The sequence below is a fragment of the Chanodichthys erythropterus genome, chromosome 16 (genome assembly GCF_024489055.1).
Source record: "Chanodichthys erythropterus isolate Z2021 chromosome 16, ASM2448905v1, whole genome shotgun sequence".
Lineage (NCBI taxonomy): Eukaryota > Metazoa > Chordata > Actinopteri > Cypriniformes > Xenocyprididae > Chanodichthys > Chanodichthys erythropterus.
The window spans coordinates 23,166,840-23,193,359 of record NC_090236.1 but is presented as its reverse complement, the minus strand read 5'-3'; the positions used below and the strand labels follow the sequence as shown (position 1 = coordinate 23,193,359).

Sequence of the window (26,520 nt, the reverse complement as noted above, 5' to 3'; positions counted from 1 at the left end):
AGCGGACACGACACATGAGCTACTTTTATGTTGCGATTTTGACTTTATGGAGCTTTATAGCCTCTGGTTCCCATCCACTTTCATTGTAAGGAAAAGAGCAGCATTAACATTCTTCAAATCATCTCCTTTTGTGTTCTACAGAAGAAAGTCATGCTACTCTAAAACAAAATAAGATGGAGTAAATTACTTTCATTTTTTTCCTGAAAAATCCCTTCAAAGCTATCTTTGCTGCTTTGTGTGTGTGTCAGCCTTCAAGTATAACTCTGCAGGTATTTATTCGAGGAGAAAGATGACTTGATTTCCTTGGTGGTTGATTGTTACAGAGAAATTCCTCTCTAACATGCAATCCTCATAAAGGAAGCAATATACAGAGAGCTGGCGGATTCCCCAAGGAGCAGAGATTAAGTCATACGCACCTCTCCCTTTAGTAAACAGGCACCACACGCATGCAAGGGATGACAGAGAGGAAACCATTCCGCTCCAGCACGATTAGATTAGCAAAATTCACTGGGAGAGGAGGAGGGGGAGAGAGACAAGCGTGCATAATTAATTCTGACTTTGATCACTGTCGCTGTCTTTCAAAGGGATCATTTCCCATCTCCAGCTCTTTAAGAGACAGACATTATAGAGCAACTCTGGAAACTCAATACGTGTTTGTTAGAAGCCAATACAAAGTGTAAAAGTGGAGTTTTATTGACAAATAGCAAAAAAGCTTGTGTGAACTTTGTGTTTTTAGTAAGTTCAGATGTTATATTATGGTTTATATGTCATACACCCTGAACTAAATGAGCCATTCTCATGTATTCTTGTCCTTGTGATCTGTCCTGGCAACATACCCAAGCGAAAGATATCTAATTTAGCCCAAAGGCTATAAAAACTCAGCTAGCTTAATGCACCAAGCTGAAGTCTGATTAGATCTAGCGAGGTACGTTTCCGAGGCACCTTAAAAGACAGGACTTTGATAGCCCGAGGACACTTTGCGTCGCCTGTTTTGAATAACAAATTCTTTTAATGAAGGTCTTTAAGTAGAAGTGCATAGCTCTAAATTGTCTTGTGGTGTGCACCAGACTGCCTGGTGGAGGCTTGCTAATGCTAATCATGGTTATTAGCTGTAGCTTGGGGGCCAGTGGTGTCCCAGCTATCTGCTCTCCTCCCAATTCGTCTCGCTGACCATCGACCGCAGGGAAGGGGGAAGGGGGGCAAGAGAGGGAACAACGGGAGCCACCAAAGCTGCGTAATGTAACGCCTGTCATCTCCGCTCCCACCAGCTGTCATCACGGCAATGTACTCCAGTTCATTTTTTTAATTGACACCGTACTTTACCGTTCCATTTCAGTTCTTTCCCCGCCTCCTCTGCATTTTCAGCATTTATTCTGTCACCCTCTGATTCCTTCAGAGCCTTTCTGTCATTATTTTGGAGAGTCTGCCTATAAGACGTCAATGTGGACTCTGAACAGGATTAAATGAATGACTCTTTGTTGTAACTCTTAACCAAAACGTAAGTAAATATTGCATACAGGAACAGTGAAACATTTTTTAATTTTGTTGTGGGATGAGATTTTCAGCATGTGGCAGTAACACGGAATGCAAAAGATTAGCAAAACATAGTCAGAATCCCTACAGCACAAACAAAGAGTGAAGAACAGAGCTGTGCTGAATGACTGTGGATGTTATTATTATGCTGCCTGTACCACAGATAGTCTCTCTGTCTCTCTCACTGTATTCGGGCTGTGTAATGAATGACGGCAATGTTACATTAGCATGTTGCTGTCCCTCTTTTGGTCTCACGGATGAGTTGGTGACAGGCCCACCATGACACCGACAAGAGAGAGAAAGTCAGGAATAGAGAAAAATTTAATTGATGGCCCATGAGATATATAAAGCTTTGATGCTCTTTGCTTTGCACACTATTAAGGAATAATTGACAAGGGCCATTGAATTATTAGAGAAATTATTCACACTGGAGGTGGTAATGCGGTCATGATGCGAAGTGTTTGTTTGTTTTACCATGGTTTAGTTTCCACCAAAATACAAAAGCAACAGTTATTGTATGTAAAATAAATGTTGGTAACTTGATGTGTGTATATATATATATATATATATATATATATATATATATATATATATATATATATATATATATATATATATATATATATATATATATATATATATATATATATATATATATATACATATATATATACCACAACTAAAACTACTAATTATTATAAATTTAAAATATTATTAAAGACAAATAAACATTCAGTAATAAAATAAGAACAAATGACCAAATTATGAGCAATAGCACAAATAAATACAATAGAACAAACATGCAAATGAAATAAAGGATCAAGTTTTTCTGGAAGGTCTAATAGTAGTTTTCAGGTACAGTAATCAAATGTAAAACAATCTTAGTCTTCACTGTATACATTAAATATAGATGAATCCTTATTAAAGTTACTAAAGTTATGAAATCAAGAGCAGTGAGTGATTCTTGTTTGTCCTTTAACATTAAAAACACAGACAGCAGCTGGAATATTAGGCTGCTATCACTTTAAGCCCTAATGCCCGGATAGTGTTACACATGCATATTCTCAGCTGTTCACATTCACTTAAGATGGCTACATTATCAGCTATTATATACGACACTTATCCGATAATGTTTGTCTAGACATTTTAACATAATTTTGTGTTAATTTGTTCATTTAAACACAAAAAGACGAGAAAGAGAACTCAATTCAGTATTTTTGCGCTGTCTGAGGTGGCTTTCTCTGCACATGAATATTTAAATTGGCTAGGCTTATAACACTTGTAAATGATAAACTTCCATGACGATGCAGCACTGACCCGATCGGGCAAGTGACATACTGGTCAGCTGTCCCAAGAGTCATACACCCTGGCCCCTGGCCATCGGGCAGTCCTTATTGTCGAGCTCTGTTGTATATACAGTAAATTTGGTGTTAGCCACTACCAATATAAATAAAATAAATTATAACATAAAATGGCAGTAATATCTGACCATTTTTATGTTGTCCTATACTAAATTCCATGTCAATTATTATAGATTTACAGTAACAATAATAACTATGTATGCAAACTTTATCAGTGTGCATTTTGATATCAGACAATATTTGTTTTTGCTACATTTTTAGTCTAGTTAGGCTGATATGCCAGTTAAAAAATGTTTTAGTTTTAGTACAGCATTATTTGAAAACAAAACAAAGCAAAAAACTATATTACGTTATATATTTATTTATTTATTTATGCATTTATCGGGCAAAAATATATATCTGTGCATCCGTATTAGTAGCTAAAGTATTTAGGCAAAACCTTGTGGGTCATAACACTTGCTTGAAATTGATAGTAAATTGTTCAAATGCAAGAAAATCAGAGATTTTTTAGAAGGTTTACCTTTATTATTTTTACTGAATATTCTAACAAGGCATGTGTGAAGCACCACTAAAGTGTGATGTAGTGAGGTGCATTAGATGCTTGTTGGCTGACTGCATGAGTCTGCTTGGAGATCTCAGGTCTCAGGTTACCGTATTGACTGCATCTGGAGAGGCTCCAGGGCCCAGTGCTGGCTGCCAGTGCCAGTCCAGGAAGGCAAACTTTCATCATCCTTGTCAGGGCCATCACAAGTGCCTTGTTTGACCATACATCTTCCTAATTGTGACAGAATACTTCAACATCATTAATTAAACATGCTTTCATTTAAGACGCTCACAGGGAGTTGAGGCCAGGGAGGGGGCTGGGCAGTATGAAAACACGGCAGCATCGGGGCGGCTTGTTTGGATTTTTTGTTTTTCCTCTCTTTTTTGTTTTGACTGGCTGGCTTTGTGGTCAGGTCTCTGTCTAGTTTTTTTTTATGGGATCGTGGTTGTGTTAGTGTAAACGCCAAATGACAAAATGAAGTGGTTTGTAAGAGGCTTTCACAATGAGACCATAGCTTCAATGCATCAGAATGTTCCTCTGTCATCAGTATATTATGTATCTTGTGTGTGTGTGTGTGTGTACATTCGTTCCGGTGCTATTAACACAATGTAATGTCATTGATAGGGCCTCCTCCATCCACAGATTAATTATAGATGAGTACAGAGAGAGGTGGGATTTGTCTCCTGTCACCGTTCAATTAAAACATGCCAGAGAGGGACGATTACTTCATCTCTGGCTTTATATATTCACGCTAGCCACATCGCTGTAATTCTCCCTCAGAAACAAATAATCTTTGCCTTACTGACTGTGTGTGTGGTTATATCTTGTAGTAGAAGGAAGTAAATTAATTTGCTAGGTAAAATTATAAATGTACACTACCGTTCAATTAAAAAAAAAAAAAAGAAATTAACACTTGGCAAAGATGCATTAAATTGATCAAAAGTGACAGTAAAAGATTCCTGTTTTAAATAAATGCTGTTCTCTTTAAATACATCAGAGAATCCTGGAAAAAAAAATCTATCATGGTTTTCAACATTGATAATAATAATAAGAAATGTTAGCATCAAATCAGCATATTAGAATGGGATCATGTAACACTGAAGAATGGAATAATGGCTGCTGAAAATGTACAGGAATACATTTGTAAATATATTCATATTTTCATATTTCACAATACATATTAGTGACCAGATTTCTTTAAAGTGCCCCTATTAGGCTTTTTCGGATATTGTGTTTTTTCAGAGGTAGCTGTTTTTGAATGTAAAAGGTTTGCAAAGTTTCAAACATCAAAGTTATTGTCTCCCAAAAGAAAGAACTGAATCTGAACTGCCTGAAACAAGTTTTCAGTAATTCCAGTCTACCAGTGCGAACATATGTAGATTTGTAATACATTTGCATAATGCCAGCCTGTAGTCTTCATTGGCTGCCTCCGAACAACGTCTACTTTGACCAGCCCTCAAACACTGTATTTGTAGCTGAGGCCTGGAAGAGTTTGGTTTGTGTTGTTGACGCTGTTTTCAGCGCTGCAAAAGCAAATTTACTTTGATGCACTTCCAGTGGATGAGAACTCGGGCTTGAATTGATATGGTAAAAATGACGCAATTGTTACTGTTTGTATCACTGTGTAAACAAGTGCTGAGGAATATCTGGAGCTGTAATTAAGATATGGTGTATACACAGATCACGGTTGCCGATCGTGTGTTTGAAGCAAAAAACGTCCGGTTCCGATTTATGGCCGGTTGACCAGTGCGTCTAATGTCTAAAAGTATTATAATGAACGTTTAGTTTCTGACATGCGCTGTAAGCAATAGACCAATCACATCAGACTGGGCCATCAGACCAATCAGAGCACAGTAAGCACTCAGAAAGTAGGGGTTTAGAGAGACTGAATTCTTTATCGAACCATTTCAGATGCTGTGTGAAAAGAGATGATGCTGCAATGTATATTATGAGAAAATTAAAGTGTTTTTTGACCTTAAATGCATGTAAACCTGTTATAGGAAACCGTCAAAACAAAAGGAACCTTTAAAATAGCATAATGATAATAGGAGCACTTTAATTAAAACCATTTCTAGTGTAGCAGTCAGTACATTACATTAAATATTATTGACATTTTCAAAGGTATTGTGAATTATGATTTTAAAAGGGGGAGTAATCACAGTTTTTTTGTACTTTCTGTCAGTCGTGTTATAATGGCCTCAATGAACTTAGTCAATCAATTTTAATTTTCATCTGCTCAATGGCTTTTATTGTCTTATTTGAAAATAAAGATGAAATTTCAAGAACTGTATGCAGTTATATAATAAACAAGTATGCAATATCTTGCATATTAGGTTTTGTTTGATTGTACAGGTTGATGTGAACACATAATGAAAAAATGGGAACATTAGAGATTAGAAAAAAAAAAATTGACACTGTCAGCTTAGCCTAACAGTCGTCTTTATCCAGGAAAATATTTAAAATATATTAATATAACTTATTTGCTTCTTTAGATGTTAGTACAACTTTTAGCAACACTGAACATTTCAGTAAAATTGTTCACACGTTCTTCTCCAAGGAGGTTTTACAGAGAACTAAAGAGCCACGAGTCTGCTGTGTGCCATATGTCTGTCTTTCTGATACAAAATCAGGCCAAATCCTCCTGTCTCAACAGTAATCCATTCCACTCTTTGACTCCCAACTTAATTCCCTGAAGTTGATACCAGCCTTGGTTTAGACATTGAAAAGATAAACCCCCTGACTAAACCTAGCTGGAAGCCCCTGACTGCGTTAACGCCTCGTTTCGCCTAAACGAAACACTTTTTATTGCTCCAAAGGAGGATTACAAGACTGTTCAACCTTGTGATCGAGCATACATTTTAAAAAGATTACAGTTTTATAAACATGAGGAAGATGTGAGTTTTCTCAGGATTATCACAGGGAATACCAGACCCGCTTGGCCTTGTTGTAGAAGTGAAAAGAGTGAAATTAGGTCTTTCTATCAGGTGTGTGGGTTCTAGATTGGCAAATCAGCTGTGAAAAGGGAAACGCTCAGGAAAACGACTGCTGGGAGGATGAAATTAAGACTTGTCTGAGGAGAAGTCACATCTGAAAAGCCTCCAAAAGTGAATATCGTCCATTAGAGGCATCTAAAAACTGCTGCCGTTCATGATGCTAAATAGCACATGCCAAAAATTGAGAGAAAACAAGAAAACGAAAAATAGGGTAAGATGGGGTAACAAGTCCCCCCTACCTTTTAATTTTCTTCTCAAAATTCCATCTGAACACGTTAATTAAACGGTTATGCTCTTATTAATTTTGGCATGTCATCAGAAAATTATCATTTATTATCATTTATCATTTATTATCATCAATTATCATTTATCATTTGTGCTGATTTTTGAGGATTAAATAATATCTTTTTTTATATTTATATTTTTATTTGGGCACAGACATTTACATTGATATAGTAGCAATACATTGATTTGGTTGGTTGGTTGGTTGGTTGGTTGGTTGGTTGGTTGATTTGATTGATTGATTGATTGATTGATTGATTGATTGATTGATTGACTGACTGACTGACTGACTGATTGATTGATTGATTGATTGATTGATTGATTGATTGATTGATTGATTGATTGATTGATTGATTGATTGATTGATTGATTGATTGATTGATTGATTGCCCTATGGGCCCTCAGAAATGTAAACTATTGTGGAAGTCTTACCCCATCTTCCCCTATAGGCTGAAATAGAAGGAAGAAACCAAGGAAAGACAGAAAGAGACAATGATCTGCTCCTCAGAAAACTGTTAATGTTTGTCTGCGGGTGGATGAGTTCAGCTCAGTTCACAGCAGCACATTGGGCTGCTGTGAACTGAGCTGAGCCCCCCCCCCACACACACACGTACACATACATACACATACACACACACACAGGGCCGGCAGCATTACGGCCTAATCGATTGCCATGCCATTACTGAATCAAAATAAATAAAGTGCATTGCGTCGGTTTGGGGTAATTAAGCAACAGCAAAGTGAATTGTATGATTATCCGCATTCATTGTATTTATTTAATATATTTCATGCATTTAATTGTGCACTGGAGGATATGGTTGGAATGAATAAATCATTATTTGCCTCATTAGATTTCCTCTCCAGATGAACGTTGCGCACTTCTGGGCCTGGGTTTCTTTAGTCGATGCCGTACACCAGTCACGTTCCACTGTTGCTGTCTCTTTCTATTATAAAGGCATAAAAGACTTGGTCTTTCTCTCTGGTTTTGAGCTATTGATATATGCTTGTGTTTTTTTATTCGCTGTGAAATAGTTGGGTGGGCAGACAGTTGAGACGAGCCTGAAATTGGACAGTCAGGGTTTTGTGAAAAGCAGAGCAAGATCGGTTGAAAACAGGCCCAAGACATCGTTGAAGAGTTGAAGCAAAGATTCAAGAAAATAATCACTTTACGAAACACACACACTGACATACTGTACAAATGCCGCTGAAGGACGCGCTAAAGAAGCAGGATGTTTGCTGTACTGCTAGCATTCTCTGGAGAAATCTGACCTCGCCGGTGTCGCTCAACCCGTGCCCTGAACTCTTGACCTCTGAAGCCCTCTGACATTTGCAGAGGGAGTGGGCTGATTGGAAGAGGCTGGGTTGATTGGGTACGGGTTGTGGAAACAGATTGCAACATGCTGGTTGCCTCACCCTCCACTGTCATGTTCAGAATGATGTCACAGAATCGTTTGCATTGCCTCTACTGCTGTAGTGCCAACAGACATTGGTTGTTACATATGTAATAAGCCATATGTGTTTCATTCTATCAGCAGCTCTTAACTGGTGGGTTGCAGCCTCTTCTGATTGGGTCACAGAAATTATGTTTTATTAACAAAGTTCGGGAGGAGCACGTTCAGATAATCCAACCGATCAGCGCGAAAGCAGGCTTATGAGCTAAATTATCTGTTCCGCAACAATTTTTTTAGCATCCCTCCTCCACCCAAACTCCTCACTCTTGATTATTCATATCCCAGCCAGGGATGGGGAGGGAGTGCTCTGGGTTCGGGCAAAATTCCAAATACGCAAATATTATATGCAATTATATGGTTATATGCAAATGTGAACTTCCTTTTCTTTTTTAAAAAAGCTGTATGTATTTGATCAAAAATACAGTAAAAACAGTAATATTGTGAAATATTGATATAATTAAAAAAACAAAAACTATCAAAATATCAATGTTGAAAACTGTAATATACCTGTCTTATAACTGTCTTTACTGTCATTTCTTATCAAGTTAAGGCATAATTTCTGAATAGAAGTATTCTTCTTTTTTTTTTAAATATCTATTTGACCCATAACTTTTGATCAGTAGTTTACAAATGTATAAATAAATTTGAATATAAGATAAATAAAATGCTGTTATATTGATATAAGGTTGGGACACAACTTGGCCTCCACTGTTACTGTAACCAAGACAGAACTGTTGCTTTATATGAGGAGTATTGGTTTTATTTGCATACATTTGTTTTTATTTTTATTGTTATTATTATTATTATTATTATTATGTTACCGCTGTGGATCTTTATTGTCAATCTGGTCTTCTATAGAAATGTGCGGATGGTTATATGTGGAATTATTTGTAAATCAGGATTTGTGTGCTGTCTCAAGTTGCTCTTTGTTGAATCAATGGCTGGTGCAGGTTCTGTCTGGTGTCGGTCTGCCATCCCTGAACAGAACAGAAGGAGAGACATCTAGTGGCACACAAAGATACAACAGTTTAACATGTTCTATTAGCTCCACACAAACACAGCCGAAACTCCTCTGAGAGTCCTTATATAATCTTCTTTTCTTAGTTTAGTAATTAACAGACACACACAGAATCTTCCACTCTTTGCATGTTATTTTTTTCTTGCTAATTTGATAATACTTTCCGCTACTAATAACGGTGTCGTTCTCTTTTAACATATTTTACCAACTCATTTTTTTATTTTTTTTTTTACCATATTTTACATTTAAATCAGGGGGTCAAGGTCTTTGGAATAATTTGACCAGCACTGGAGTTAAATGTTGCAGTAATGTAGATGTTCATGCACGGTACCTCTGTAACACAGCCAGTATAAACAGTGATACATGTGCAGTCCTAAAATTAGATAGATTCAAAGAGTAGAGAATCATGGTAAATCAACTTAATCTATATTAACTTCTGTTGGAAAAAGTAAATATTTCCAGAGAACCTGACAGTTCTATGAAAATAAAGAAAAATACAGCAGTGTGCTGAGTAATAATCTTGGTAATAATTTGGTATAATGCTTTTAATAATAATAATTTAATGCCTTTACTCCACAGTGGGTAAATATCACAAGATCAAGAACAAAAAATGAGCTCTGATGTAATAATTTATTCTAAATTATCGTGCAAATCAATGAAATGATGGTTTTATTATCTCATACCCTGCCAAGATCAGTGTATAGTTCCACATTTTTATCACAAAGAAGAGAGCAATTAAAATAAAGGCCGTATATCATATCTCAAGCTCTATAAAGGCTCATAAGGAGACAATGAGATGTTATTATGTTGATTTTATTGCAGACATTTACTTTAACTTGACCATTATGGAGGTCACTCCATTATACTTTTTCACAATTGCTAAGACACTAAACCCCATTCTCTGAACCAAATTCTCACAGGCCTAAACCTATTTGTTGAATAAATCACTCTTTCTGTAAAACTTTCAAGCAATTAGACACCATTTTCACTCTTTTTGCAAAACTCTAAACACATCCTTACTCACTAAAACACATTTTGCACTGTGATGCACTTGTTGCAAAATGGTAAACACAATTCGTTCACACACAACGGCTCAAAATTGTTCACACTTGTTTCTAATGATGTGATCAAATGAACTGTATGAAATATAAGCCAGTTCAGAATGCACAGGTGGCACAGGTGCACTGAATGTTGCTATGGAAGATTCGATGGAAACAATTTGACAGGGAGAGGAGGAAGAGTACATGTAAGGCCCTTTTTCCTCCTTGGTATTAAGATTCTTTTTGGTCAATTGGATCTCAAGTGGACGACACTAAGTACAAGTGTAAACTGGGTGTAAAACGTTTTGAGCTTGTCGACTTTCAACCAGAAGTAGTTGAAAATGCATTTTGAAGTGTAAACGTTCATGTTGTCGAATGCGATCGAACAACTGCAAAAGACCGCCTACTCTCCGCCTACTGGCCTAATGCGTAAACATTATGGAAAGTGCGCTATCCAGACGTCATTTAACCTTTGTTGTTTGGTTTGAAGACGAAAAATGTACCGACCACAATGTTCTTTCACCATTCCTGCTTTCTATCATGCACTTTCAGTATTCAGCAAAGGAAAGCTGATGCTCTCCGTATGTTTTCACGTCGTCTCTGTACATATCCATTTGTAAATTGCATGAGCTTATTTTGTCCATTAGATAGAAAAATCCAGAAAAAATTACCCGCCCATAGACCCTCCCCTTAAAGAAATCAGGACAGAAGTGGTTGAAAGTGGACAAAAGAGACTAATTAATATACCAGGTGTACTGTATGGATATGTGTCTCCCTCATCCCTTTGTGATCCGATTGACCAAAACGCATCTTAGTACCAGGTGTAAACAGGGCCTGAGAGGTGGTGGACAGGGAGGATGAGGATGAAGTTGAGAAAGAGCAAGGTGTGAAGTGTTGTTAAGGCAGGATCCGACACACCAGAGAGTTTTTCTCTTTGCCTGGCTAGAGACATTGCCTGTGATGTGGACAAAATCCTCAGGCTGGACCCAACGTGAAGATGTGATGCTGAGGCAGAATTAACCTCTCACTGACTTTTGCTTTTGCAGTTGCACAACTTTTTTTGAGTGTATTGTAACACTTTTCATTTAGAGTTTATTTATTTACATTTACCTTTTGGGCTTTTGCATTTGGACTACTGTATTTTTTTGTAACTACATGTTCTGGATGCTGTGTTCTCCGTTTTTTTAATGTAGTGTGTAATGACTGATCTGTAGTGTTTATATATTGACTGGCTGTGTGTATGATCTGAAAGCATTGTTTGATTTTGAATATGGCTTTGAGCCGATTGATTGATTTTGGCCTGAAGAGTCAGGGGATTTGTGAATGTAGTTTGAAGATTTGGTTATGTTTAATGTGAGAAAATGTGTGAAGGTTTCAAAAAATGCATCTTGGCAATTGAGAAAAACTGTACATTATATTTTTAAGTGCTTCTCATTTTTAAGTGTTGTATTGCAAAATTGGAAATCTTAACTAAGTTAATCAAAAATTACCACTACATGGTCAGAAACACTATGTCAGAAAACTTTCAAGTAAGAGGCTTTCAGGATTTCAAGTGGCTTTGATGACTAAAGACAGTTGAGCCTACAAAAAAATACTCAAGTTTTTATTCTCTCTTTCCTTCTTAACAGTACTCAGTATCCGTGGAGCTCAGGAGGAGGAGCCACCAGATGCTCAACTCATGCGATTGGACAACATGCTGCTAGCTGAGGGTGTGTCCGGACCAGAGAAAGGAGGCGGCTCCGCTGCAGCCGCCGCCGCTGCTGCTGCAGCCGGTGGCGCCGGGTCCGATAACTCAGCCGAACACTCAGACTACCGGGCCAAGCTGTCCCAGATCCGTCAGATCTACCACACAGAATTGGAAAAGTATGAGCAGGTGAGAGAACGCATGCTGAGTCTGAACTTCTCCTAGATCTGACCTCTGTAAATTCAAATGTTTCAAAAACAAAATGTTTAGCACACCATAAAAAAAATACACATACTGTCCAGGAGAGCAGCTCCTGTAGTTATGTTTACATGCAGAGAGACTGATCCTTGTGCCACCCCTCTGTGCATGTTCAGGCGTGTAATGAATTCACCACCCATGTGATGAACCTGCTGAGGGAGCAGTCTCGCACTCGGCCCATCTCACCCAAAGAGATCGAGCGCATGGTGAGCATCATCCATCGCAAGTTCAGCTCAATCCAGATGCAGCTCAAACAGAGCACCTGCGAGGCGGTCATGATCCTGCGCTCCCGCTTCCTCGACGCCAGGTCTGTATGAGTGTACATGTATGTTTGTGTTTGTGGGTGGAAGTGTCTCATACATTTTATGAGCAGTGTTGGGCACGCTACTTTAAAAAAGTAATTAGTTATAGTTACTAGTTACTTCTCACAAATAGTAGTTAGTAACATCATTATAAAAGTAACTAATTACCAGGGAAAGTAACTATTGCGTTACTAAAAAAAAAAAAAAAGTCAAATAACTTGAATGCCCCCAATATTAAATATATTAAAGAATAAATTATTCTTGATCTGACTCATGACTCATGATCCGCTCTTGCTTATGAAATTTCTCTTTACTGTACAATACGTGTTGGTAGCCATTAAAGAAAATGTAGTTTCATATTTATGTTTAAATAGTCCTATGTTATATTTTAATTAATTTACTTGATTATGAAAAGTGAACACCATGAGTAATAAAATGCATCATAAGATGCGCAATATATGGAGTGGGTCAGACATGATTTTGACCACTTCATTAAGTTATATTTTGTAGAAAGTATTTCTTTTAAAGTGAATTTCGTTTTGTAAAAATTGTATATTATTTTTAAGCAGTGTTTCATCAAACAATTGCCTGAATTTAATAAATAAGAAGCAAATATAGCAGACAATATAATCATGGCAGGCGCGGGCGCGATCACTGGCGCGTGAACTGGAGCGCATCTTATAGGTAAAATAAACCGAAACTCAGCGGCTGCTTGCCTCGCAGACATGAGAAATACATCTGTAGAAAGCTTGAAATATCTAAAAACGAAAAGAAATAGGCTACTCCGATTATAGCCTAATCCGAATTAAATGTACATTCTCTCTCTAGGCGCGTCTACTATGAAGAGATGATGAGAGTCAGCAATGTCAACTTCATCTTTGCAGCCGACACTGATTCAGAAAACATTACTTTGAGATTTTACTGAGAGAGAGCCAACTGGGATGAAAACCGCTTCAGGGAGCTCAATTATAGTAACGCGGCATTTTTTTTTTTTGCCAGTAACGGTAACGGCGTTGTAACGGGAGAAAAAGTAATTCGTTTGATTACTCGTTACTGAAAAAAGTAACAATGTTAGTAACGCCGTTTATTTATAACGCCGTTATTCCCATCACTGTTTATGAGATATCATAAAAACATTTAATGCGTATCTCACACAGCAGGTTCAAATGTGAAGGACTTTCTAAACACTGTAGCTTCTGAATCAAGCTGGCTTTGCTCTTTCCCTTTCTCATTCTCTCTTTCTCCTTCTCGCTTTCTCTTTTTCTTTCTTTCTGTTCTGTCATTTTCCATAAGACGAAAAAGGAGAAACTTCAATAAGCAGGCCACAGAGATCCTCAACGAATACTTCTACTCCCACCTAAGCAACCCGTACCCCAGCGAGGAGGCCAAGGAGGAGCTGGCAAAGAAATGCTCCATTACAGTCTCACAGGTGAGACTCACCAGCCTTCACCTCATACAGTGAACAGAATACATATGAATTCTGCTTAGAAATGTGTTGTAAAAAGAAACTAAAGAGCTCTCAAATAACATTAAAGTTGATGTTCTTTCTGATTTAATCATTAATTCGTGTTTTTTCAGGTATCCAACTGGTTTGGAAATAAGAGAATCAGATACAAGAAAAATATTGGAAAATTCCAAGAAGAAGCCAACATGTACGCTGCCAGAACCGCCGCTAACGCAACCAACGTCTCCACCCACGGTAGCCAAGCCAACTCGCCTTCCACACCAAATTCAGCTGGTGAGTATTGCAGTAAATCAACACATAAACAACAGATGTGATTTGTTTTTCATTGGTCTTCAATACGTTTTTTAGAATATGGCACAGAAACACCAACTTTAATTTCACCAACTGGCAAAAATAGGTTCACCATGGTAATGTTTTGAATATTCCACAATTGCCTACCTTTGATACTCTTCCTTTACTGTAGCGTTCCCATAATGCCTCTCTGTAGGAGATCCAAATCCTCCTCTTCTTTATCTACATCAGCAGCTTGACCTGCTGCACAGCTCATACAAGACTCTTGCTTTTCTGCTTTTACTGATTGATTTCTCTGCTTTTCTTCAATTTTGCTAGTTTGACCTAACAGTTATTTGGCTAAAATGATATTTTGCTTTATCTGAAATGAACGCACCTAAGGTACCAGCCGGCCACTGTTGTCTGGTTGACCTCCTGGATGTCATTATGAAGAGATGGTCAAGCCTTTTGTCATATAGCCTTGAAGTGATTAGAGGTCCATGTACATTTGATTAGTGCTCTGCGGCTTTTAAAGCGGAAATTAAGTTAAGCCCTGCTCTCTCTTAAACATCTAGGGAGTTCTCCTCCATTAAAAGACAAATAGCATTCTTTGATTCCTTGTGTGACTCAATTAGCACATCCTGAATGACTTGGCTGTGGCCGTGTAACTGTACTGTCCATCTTAGATGTCCCTGTAGTATTAATAAAAATCTGTTTTGGTCCTTCTTCAACCATTGTTGTTATTGAAACACTTTTTTAGTGCTAAGGTACACATTTGCAAATTTTCTTTGTAATGTCTGTTGTCATAATGTACCCACCACCACCATGTGAAATCCCAGATTGGTGAATTACAATTGAAGTGATGGGATTTCACCCGCAATAAAATCGTAGAACAATGCTACATTAGAACTCTCCCTGTTGAAACAAAACAGCTTAAACTAGCCTAAGGAGGTTAGCTAGTCACCCAACCTTGCCAAGATGGTCATGTAGGCCGGTTTTGATGGTTTGGGATTTGGGTACTGGCCAACCAACAAAGACCAGCATGACCAGGCCGAGAACAATAAACAACCTTTGGCAGGTTCAGCAGGACTGTTCCAAAACCTATGAGCTGCCTTGCTGTCTATTTTCTATATGGACAGCATCCCAACTGAAAAGGAACCTAAGGGGCTGATTTATTATGTTCTCTAGCATTAAAATATATATATATATATATATATATATATATATATATATATATATATATATATATATATATATATATATATATATATATATATATATATATATATATATATATATATATATATATATATATATAGTGCTTAGAGACTAGACTGGACAATTGATTTAGGGCTGGATGATACATCAGTATCTTTATTTATGAAAAAAAAAAAAAAAAATCCACAATATTATTAATGATAATCTTTTGAGTAATTTTCAAAGATCCAGTGTGTATCACTAAAAAGTCTGCATATTACGTGTGTCTTTGTGTGAATGAGTGGCACAGTTTCATTTACTACACATACTCAAGCACATTAGATGCACACTATGTTTTCAGTGTCTACCATCACTCCACACTTTACAAAAATATTGTTGGTTTAATGTAAAAAAGTAAGTTACCTGGTTGCCTTAAAATGTTGAGTTAATTTAAATAAATACAAGTTAATACAACTTAATTAATTACTTAATTAATTGAGTTAATACAAAGAAGGAGATTCTCAAAACTCAAAATATTATGTTATCTGAACCACATTTATTATTTAAGAAAAAAAAGTTGTGATAACAAATTGTGAAAATAATATTTTACAGTGCATATGAGAGCTACTGTAAGAATTTCACTTTGTTTCATTTGAGAAAAGCTAGTCAAATACACACTGAAATTCAAAGGTTTGCACAAAAATCCACCAAAATAAAAGTTCTTGAACAATTTGTGACACTAATATATTGTTATTGTACATTAAAATATACTTCTCAAAATAATAATAATAATATATTTTTGTCATTTTAACGAATATCACCCAACCAAGATTTTTTTTCTATCCATGTTTTATTTCATACAAGATACAAGTTCTGTTGCGCAGCACTTTAAAAAAAAAAAGAAAAAAAAATCAATGTTTTGTTGTAAATTAATTGTAATATTTTGATTACATTCTAAAATAATGTCAAATTAAAATTAAATTAAGGTTTTATGAATTCATTTCATTAGATACTGTTTTTAACATAAATTTGTGTTAAATCATAAAACAGAATCCAGAAAAAAATAAAAAAAATAAAATTGGATAAACAGAATTTTGGAAATAATATATAAAAATATATAAAATACATTTCATGTGTTCCTAAATTAATAGGTAGCTTAATCTGTGTATTTTATAAACAAATAAATAATGTTCACATTTATTCTCAAGGTCTGACAAACACGTGAAATGCATTTCCTTCCCCATTAATGGTTTGAAATGAATACTGTGATTAAATACTTTTATTGAATGATATGGAAAAAATATTGTGATAATATTTTTGGCCATATTGCCCAACCCTACATTGATTCTAAAAGAGTTAATTAGCATGTTGCTAACAGAAATATTACATACTTTTAGATATTGAATTAAATTTAAATCTATTTATATTAATCAGAATCTCTCTCTGAGCTTGCATCTGAAATGTACCTGTGTGGTTTTCAGCATATAACCCTCTCTTAAAGTAACAGTTCTGCACTACTAACCCTCCTTCAGTCTTACTGTTGCATGACTGTTTCTTGTCTTTATCTATCCCTGTCTTTCTTTCTCTCTCTCGGCCTCTCTTCCTCTTAGGTTCTGCCGGCTCTTTTAACATGAACTCTGGGGACTTGTTCATGAGTGTGCAGTCTCTGAATGGGGACTCATACCAGGGGGCCCAAGTGGGGGCCAACGTTCAGTCACAGGTAGGGAGTACCGCTGAGAGAGAGGGCAGATGACCGTAACTAATTTCATTCAATTACACCCAATCTCACATTGTGCTGTCGTAATGGTGGTCCTGATTAACCAGCTCACAAAATCACATCACGGCTGCGGTTTGCCCAGTGGGCCTAGATCCATTAGTACTCCAATTCTTTTGTTATATATATTGAATTTCTAACAAAGGAATCTCAGAAAAGTGCTTCTGCCTCTTTTGTTAATTAAGCTTTGCTTTTTGCCAAATCCCCTTTGCAAGCAAGCACATGCTGTTCCTGAAATCTAATCAGTTGTTCTTGTGTTATCCCATATTTTCAAGGGAACCTTCTCCGTTAGTACCGAATGGTATGTCTCTGTCATAACTGATAAAATAGTCATCATCTTGTTATATATCCTTGTCACAACAAAGTTCATCTCTCAGCTCCAGCCCGCTTATCTTAGCGTCCGACGCGTGTAGATTTCTGCTCAGCCGTTGCTGACATGACGGGCCACCTGACCTTGAGGACGGACTGGGGTTACAGTTTGCCTCCAGCAGTTGTACACTGCTTCATGGCCATTGTCAACTTCCAAATGAATAGACCATCAAAGACAGTCTTGGAAACAATACAGCTCTTGTCAGCGGGTTTGCGTATCTGTCATGCTGTCACGTCCGCCACCGTGGCTGCCTGACCTTGCCCGGCACGCTAGCATCCAAACACGAAGTGCTTCGGTTTGTCCCCTTTTGATGTTCATAATGTTTTCCTCTCATAATGAAGCAACTTCTCCAGAGGCTGGGGGTGCTTCATGAATATTCAGTGCTGGAATCCCAGAGGAAATCTTCTGAAATTAGTTCATGTGGCGCAAGAATTACATGAGAGATATTACATGAGGTTATTTATTGTGTTTTTTTATATATATATATATATATATATATATATATATATATATATATATATATATATATATATATATATATATATATATATAATATATATATAATATATATATATATATATATATAGTCCTAATTAATAAACTAATAAACTAATATTATATATATATATATATATATATATATATATACATAATGTATATATATGTATATATATATATATATATATATATATATATATATATATATATATATATATATATATAATATATAATATTAGTTTATTAATTAGGACTGTCAAGTGATTAAAATTTGGCTGAGAAATTATCCCCAAAAAAATAATGAAAAGTCATTATTATGTTAAATGGGAAGTATCAAATAGACATTACAAAAATAGCTTTAGAAAGAAATATACATAAACATTTAGGCCACAATGTATGATTTGTTTTTAGGCTTTTTTTTTCTGATACTGCATTGAATTGATATTTAGCTATATTTACAGACCAAACGTTTTTTTTTTTTTTTTTTTATGTTCCGCAAAAGAAAGAAAGTCAAACAGATTTGAAACGACATGAGGATGAGTAAATGTAAATACTCAGAATTTTTTTTTTTGGGCAAACTACCACCAAAACATGAAATTATTATTATTATAATTTTTTTTTTTAATGAAATGAATAAGAAACTAAAACTGCCAGTAGATTGCAGTAAATGTCTAAATGAGTAAATCATTGAGTCATTCATTCATTCGATTTGTTCAAACGACTGATTCATTCAGGAACGAAGTAAATGGCTATCTTCATGAATGGGCTATTGAATCATTGGTTCATCCGATTGATTTGTTCAAAACGTGGATTCATTCAGAAACGAAACACTGCTGTGTGTTTCTCGCAAAAACAAACACAAAAACAAAACAGACAATATTGTGTCTAAAATATAACACAATATTAACCTCTTATTTATTGAACTGGTATAAAATCAATATCACATTTTCACATGCTTTTTGAAACAAAAACAGCACTCGTGTGATATTGCTTAACTATATCCTATAATAAAAATAAGACAAAATGAAAATCAAATGAAATTCTCTTAATTCACACATTTACATTATTTGTTAATTACACTGTAAACACTGTATTTTCTTATCAATTCAGAAACAAATTGTGTCTTTGTTTGATATCTGCAGCACAAACATTTCATTCAACATTTGATGACCTTTTCAGTTGCCAATATCCTTTTGATATCAAGGTGACCTTTTCTCAACACAAACGTCTTTGTTTTGTATGAGTATTGTCTGACCCTGTCTTTTGTTTGTGTTGTGTTCTTCTGTCTGCAGGTGGATACTCTTCGCCATGTTATCAGTCAGACAGGCGGATACAGTGAAAGCCTCGCTGCCAGTCAAATATACAGTCCACAGGGCATCAATGTAAGTCCATACTTAGCCTCTTCAATTTGATCCTCACTTCTTTTGCTCTTGTACCTGATTCTCAGAATCAGTGCCATTAGCTTGATATTCAAAAAAATTTTTAAATATTTTTTGAAAGAAGTGTCTTATGCTCACTGAAGCATCATTTATCTGATCAAATATACAGTAAAACAGTAATATTAGGAAATATTACATTTTAAAATAACTAAAAGCTGAGTTTTCAGCATCATTACTGCAGTCCTCAGTGTCACATGATCCTTCAGAAATCATTCTGATAGGCCGATTTGCCTATCAAGAAACATTTCTTATTATTACCATGTATAATATATATAATATAACTATTATTAAGCAGTAATTAGGAGTTAATTGAGTTCATTATCTTTTTGTTGCAGTTATTTTGCGGTAAATCAGTCCCAGAGTCCCATATTCAGAACCACACAGTTTGTTTACAATGTCTGCCATTGTAACAGATATAACAGATGACAATGATTTTATACAGTATATATATATTATGGGTGTACTGGTACATGTTTTCATCATGAACAGTCATGGTACGGATGTCACAGTTTGTTGCATACAGTCAGATGATGAATACAGTCAGTCACAGGTGATCCACACTCCAATCCAGAAGGAGGTGTGCACAGTAATGCAACACTGTTTGCTGACCGCCACAACAGGAAAAAGAGCAGAATACGATCTATGCATAGATGTGTTTACGTGTAATCTCTTAATCAGTGTTTCAACCACGGGAAAACATCAATAAACAGCTTGGGAATAATATTTCACGTATGGCATTACATTTACCTCAGGCAAGTCATTTAGTGTCCACAGCATGTTAGTTCACTAGAGAAAAGAACTCGAACTAGAGGGGAGCATTTCACTAAATATATGCACAATATTAGCTTATATGTTCATTATATTTACTTTACCTGATAGTAATGTCTTAATTATTTGTTTAAATAAATTGGTCATGAAAACAAGTTATGACAGTAACTGTGTAAATTATCATATTAAAAAAAATTAGTTGGAGTAGAAAAATAATTGAAAAATGATTTAATTAGATTTAGAAGTTAATGCAAAACCTGCCTTATGTGCAATTTATATCTAAAAATAAATAGCAACTGAATTTAATAGTTTGGGCTCTGTTGTTAATTTTAACCTTTAATATTATACTAATGTTCAAGAAAGGGCTCCCCTAATAAATATATATATATATATATATATATATATATATATATATATATATATATATATATATATATATATATATATATATATATATATATATATATATATATACTCTCACAATCATTATTGATTATAATATTAGTGATTAGATTAGTGGTGCCAGTATGCACACTGGCAACAGTCACCAAGACGACCGTAAATCGTAAATGATCAGTGTCAGCGTTACCATGGCTGCTTCAGCCACATAAACACCAACAACATCAAAGAAGTCCAGATGCAGGTGTTTTTCTGACCATCAAACTATTGAAAGCTTTCGATTGTGTCCTCTGACACAGCTCTGAGTGCACATTAAAAGAATTGTGTTAACCAGAGGAGACGAGCAGCTCCAACCATCAGTTTTGTATTGGGGGAGGAGTGTTTAAGAGAGAGGGAGAGAGAGAACGAGAACACAAACGGCAGAGGCCAGCATGTAAAATCCACAGCGACAAGCCGTGTCGCCAGCAGAGGAAATTGATCAGACAGTCTCAAGGGAGGGCTGAGTAGAGATTTGGGACAGCAATCCAAGTGCATTGGTCATATCACACATCTGCCACCTTAACAGCACTGACAGGGAGCCAGCAAAGTGTGAGGAGGGGAAAAAAGGGAAAAAAAAGACAAACACACTAACACGGTCTCTCTAAATAGCCGGACTGAAGCAAAGCCGAATGTGTCCTGTTGAAGTGACCCAGCGGTTTTGTGCCATCTATGGCTGACGGAGAGCATGTTTTTTTTTTTGTTAGGATGGCTTATGACGATAAAAATACATTTTGGAAGCCATTAGAATAAAATATTTGTGAATTAGATAAAATCTGAAAAGATATTTTATCTGAACATTTCTTTTATTCAAAAAGATTTTGAATGTTGATTTGACTTCTGTAAAAAACATTTTATCTGACATTTTTTATTTATTCACATTTTGAATGTACATATTTCTAAATTAAATAAGATCTGGAAACACATTTTATCTGATTTTTCTTTTGTTCACATAGATTTTAAATGCAAATATTTCTGCGTGAAATACAATCTGAAAACACATTTCTTTTATTCACTTACAATTTACATGTATATATTTCCAAATGAAAGACATTGTATCTGAAAACTTCTTTTATTCACATAGATTTTGAATGTAAATATTTCCGAATTAAACAAAATAAAATAAAAAAAAGATATTTTACCTGAAAATTGTTTTAATTCACCTAGATTTTGAATGCAATGTCTTACGAGTCTGTGTAATTTTCCGTAGTTACTCAATCTTAAGGGGGTAATTTTTTTTAATGTTATAATGTTCTCTGAAGTCATTTATAATGTTATCAAGATTTTGACATCAAAAAACATTCTAAATTACAAGTAATACGCTATTTTCTATCCACACGCCATTTAGATAGGCAAGCTGCATTCAAATCTTGGAAGTAAATGCCCACTGCTATGATTGGGTAACAGTTTTGCATATTAAAATAATTTTTAACGCCCCCCGCCATTACACACGTGAAATTGTTTTGAAAACTTACGGTGAAGATATTCTATAGTTTCAGTTGATATATTAAGTTTATATTTATATTATATATTAAGTTTTGCGGCAATGTGAAAAAATCCTGCAAAATGCGCTGGCGCGTTTCCCGACTCCAAAGAGTTAAAAATGTCTTGTTACATAGTTGAAACATTTGGCAAAAATGTGAAACATTTATGCATATTACATATGCTTTATAAGTCTTGGTTGTGGCAAATAATGTTTAAGTACTTGGATTTACCTCAGTTATAATTGACAAAGGGTGTTTTGTGTAAACGGAGTTTTGAATGAATGTACCATCAAATGATCTGTATCAGAAGAAGCAATAATGATACATGGTAAAAACACTGTTACTCTCTTATGTGTTGTGACATTACTGTCAGATCCAATGTAGTTGGCACTGCATCATCTTTTAGTCACTCTGAAAAGCCTGGGTTGAACTGTATCTTGTTTAAAAACAAATCTGCAGTAAAATGAAGCGAACAAACGAACAGTCTTACTGACGCAATCTTTTGTTAAAAATTAAGTTCATCCACGCAAGGCAAGGCAAAGATATTTTTATAGTACAATGACCAATGTCTGTCAAAGGATCAAAGAAAATTTGATTTTTCAATTCATAACTCCTTCAAAATGTTGTCCCATATTAAATGAACATTTTTATTACATTGATGCTTTTCAGTGACGTTTATTGCTGTCATTACTATTCCAGATTTATAAATCTCAACTTAATTGATTTCATCTTCGTATCAATAATTAAATCAACGATATTTTATACATGAACACCTGTAACCATAAATAAAAAAAAAAAGAGAAGAAAGCAGCAGCTAGAACATTTGCATCATAACGCTGTGATAATGTAGCCAGAAAAGGTGTCTCAATCTTATTTAAGACAGAATTCACTGTCTTAAATAACATGATATTTTTCTTTCTCCACCCAGATAAGTTATTCGCCTTTTTTCGGTTGTGAATAATGACGGCCTGAGACATAAAGCATTTATGTGGGGGAGCTTTCCTCTCGCCCATGCGCTGTAATTACGCCTTTGAAATAGACATGGGGTGTCACCAAAGCTGAAGATTTGAAAAGTTTTTTTCTCTCCTCGCTCTGCTCTTTCTTTTTTGATTACAGACTGCCTCTATCTAAAATAACAGGCTGGGAAAATAAGAGGCTGCCAAAGCCCATTTCTAGTCCTTTTTCTGATGGCATGGAAATTGCTATTAATGCCCCAAATGCTCTTTAGGCAACCTGTCTCGCGGACATGAAATGGCCTCCATTTTAGGTGCCCATTATACTTTCATTCCTTTAGCCAATGTGATAATTTGCAATAATTGATTCCTCCATCATCTGTCTTTTGAAAATCATGTTCTGGAAATGACTCGCTATGTCTCGTAATATTCAGCATAATGTCGTTCCTTTTTACTGCCTCACTTTGTGACTCACTTCCTGCAAAAGTGTGTTTATAGTGAGGGAATTCATTATAGTCGCTCTCATTTCCATTTCACTATAGGGTTTGGAGCCGGTCGCATGTGTCTTTTCATTCAGATGAGCGTTGTGTTTTGAAATATACACTTCATAGTTTTGTCTTTTGCTTTTTCCTCATGAAAGGCGAACGGCGGCTGGCAAGACGCCCCGACACCCTCCTCAGTGACCTCGCCCACGGAAGGACCCGGGAGTGTCCATTCTGACACCTCCAACTGATCAGCACCATCCATCCTCAAAGCGCTTGGGATCTTCAGACTGCTCTCGCTAAAGATCCAGCGATCCACCCTCCGCAGATTTGGATTAACGTCCCACATGGTCATACACAATCATGCCATACCACCGTGGAACATTTGGGATACTTTACAAGATTTTAGAAAACAATTATGAATTTGAAAATTAAAAAAAAAAAAATTGTGTTTGTACAGTTTTCACAGTGTCTTTTAGGTGGCACAGGGCGACTAACTAACCTGTGACTGTTTCAGTCTTATGAGGCTATTGTTAATGATGGAACAACCAGTCATTGTGTTTCAATTTAAATGCTTCATTCTACCTCTCAGCAAAAAGAAAAAAAAAAAAAAAAAGAAAGAAAAATGAGAAAACAACAGTCTTTGTTTTCTAAAAAAAATATCAGATTCCACTTGATATAGTGTTGAGAGGAAGCTCTCCTTGTCGGTACGATCAATAATTCCCTCTTTGGTTCGTTCATAGTGATATATTGACTATTTCTTTTAGTTTGTTGTTTTTCCTTTTTTATTTTTCAAAAGACCCTCCAATATCAATTCACCTATATTAATTCCATTTTTGCCCTATAAAAACTGATTTTTTTCTTGTACATCTTTGTATAAAACGTGAAATAGGATGTGTGGAGGTCACTCCATTGACCATTTGAAAGCTGATTATCATGTTTTCCCCATAAAACCATCAAAAGCCATCCATTAGATAAAGGTAAATGCTTACTTTTATCGTTGAGAGCAGTCCAAACAACTCTGTTGTCGTAGATTTCATTTGGAGTCATTTCCTCACTCTGTTTGTTTTTGAGGACACCGTCTGCGAGTCGATGAAAATATAACTGATTCCGGAAATGGCGGAAGCATCAAGTCATTATGGTCTATAATGACATTTCCTCCCCGCTTTCACTTCAGATTGCTTTCCAACGCTCCCTTATTCCCTTTCTCCCTTAAGTGAAGGAATTTGACATAAAGAGCAATATATTTGTTTGGTTTATACAAACCGGTGTCTTTTACTACCCCAAATCTTGGAAAAACAAGCACTAATGCTCTTTATTGTTTTGAATTAGTTGTATTAGTTTTAGTATGTTCCCTATTTAAACTGATTATTCCTTATTATGTTCTGTTGACTAGCAAAAACCTTAAGGGTTTCATCAAAAGGCCACGCCATAAGAATATGAGTGTGAGATACAAGTATGAGAGCCAACTGTGAGTGTACAGTTTCAGAAACAGGCAATGTACATTTAACATTACAGCCGAGTGTTGCTGGTAACCAAAATCAATTGTGTAAACAATGTAAAAGAATATGAAATATCATGCTCATAGCTGTTTAAACATAATGAGCTTTTCTCAGTTTTCTATAGCATTCGTAAGTCAGAAATTCAGAGACGCAACATTACAAGCGCTACCAGATTGCTCATGTCTTCTAATTTCTTTTGGTCAATTTGAATCGCTGAAGCCACTGTTTCCATTGTGAAATCATGAGCGATGTAGCGCTTCTGCCTAATTGAAAAAAATTATCTTGAAAAATCCAATAGTTAACTAATTTTTGTTGAAAATATATCCCTGTCTGTCAGGGCTCCGGGTAATGAAGTTTGTTTTGCAGTACATTGAATCAGAATCCATTTAAATGGGGAAGTCATTAAGTTAATAAGATTTGGACATTTCGACAGTCACTCTTAGCTGTGTTGATGCAGGTAAAGTGCCATACAAACGTTCAGGCTGTTTGCCCCCAAACCCAGAAATCAGTTCAGTGGCTTCTGAACAAGTTCCAAACCCTGACCTAAGGAGGAACCAGTCAATCATCTCTGCTCGGTTGTGTATGTATCGCTAATATGACACCAGTTTCTAATACCATATTATCCCCCGTTGATTTGTGCTCTCTAACACGTGTTCTACCAAAAACATTGCCAAAAAAGGAAAATGCTCCACCTTTTTAATGGATTTTGGGGGGAAATGTTTGGGAATGTTCATCGCTGTTCACTATCAAAACCAAAAATGTAAAAACTGAAAGTAGCTTATGTATGTATAAGAAACAGAAATATGTGACCGATATTTCATTGCCTTTGCCTTCAATAATGGCTTTGATTATTCTTTTTTTTGATGTTTCTTGTTTTTAGCTTTTGTTTAGCTCTCAATATCAAGAACACCCATTTTTTTTTTTTTTTTTTTTTTTTGAAATAGTTTGAAGATAATCATGCTAATCCGTATGAAAATACAAACATACGTCATCTATTATTTGAATGACATACTTTTATGACACAAAAGAACATAAACTCTAGTTTGCTGATGGTTGCCATTGTGAAAATGTATATATATTTTGTGAAATAGACTTGACCGCACCTGCTATAAATGCATTATTAGACTTCACGATTATGTACCATATGAAGCATTGAAGTCCAGACTATTGTGTTTGGGTTTCCGCCACAATTCCCACAAACTTTGTCTCAAAATTGACATGATTATCATCAATAAATGTTGTATTGCTCACTGAACGGTATTGATACACATCAGTATGTATTTTGTGAGATTCTCTGTTTTGTTATTATTTTTATAAAGGTTTTACAGGGTTTAAGGCTTTTCTTGTTCTCCAGTTCATGTTTAGGGACCATTTTAGTACAGTAAAGGAAATATGGATACACAGTGTATCACGTCTA

General features: G+C 35.6%; 1 protein-coding gene across 2 annotated transcripts in view; it reads left to right on the top strand.

The window, feature by feature from the left end:
- pbx1a (pre-B-cell leukemia homeobox 1a) overlaps positions 1-24,423 on the top strand; it is a 75,132-nt gene extending 50,709 nt beyond the window's left edge. Inside the window, exons 3-9 of one of the 2 annotated variants that reach the window (XM_067362602.1) lie at positions 11,851-12,095; positions 12,281-12,471; positions 13,760-13,895; positions 14,045-14,204; positions 17,009-17,118; positions 19,333-19,422; positions 23,760-24,423. In XM_067362602.1, the coding sequence (XP_067218703.1) occupies positions 11,851-12,095; positions 12,281-12,471; positions 13,760-13,895; positions 14,045-14,204; positions 17,009-17,118; positions 19,333-19,422; positions 23,760-23,852 (1,025 nt within the window). In that variant the 3' untranslated portion in view covers positions 23,853-24,423. The remainder of the gene's footprint in view (positions 1-11,850; positions 12,096-12,280; positions 12,472-13,759; positions 13,896-14,044; positions 14,205-17,008; positions 17,119-19,332; positions 19,423-23,759) is intronic. The other variant, XM_067362603.1, reaches the window with a different exon arrangement.
- Positions 24,424-26,520: the final 2,097 nt, after the last annotated feature.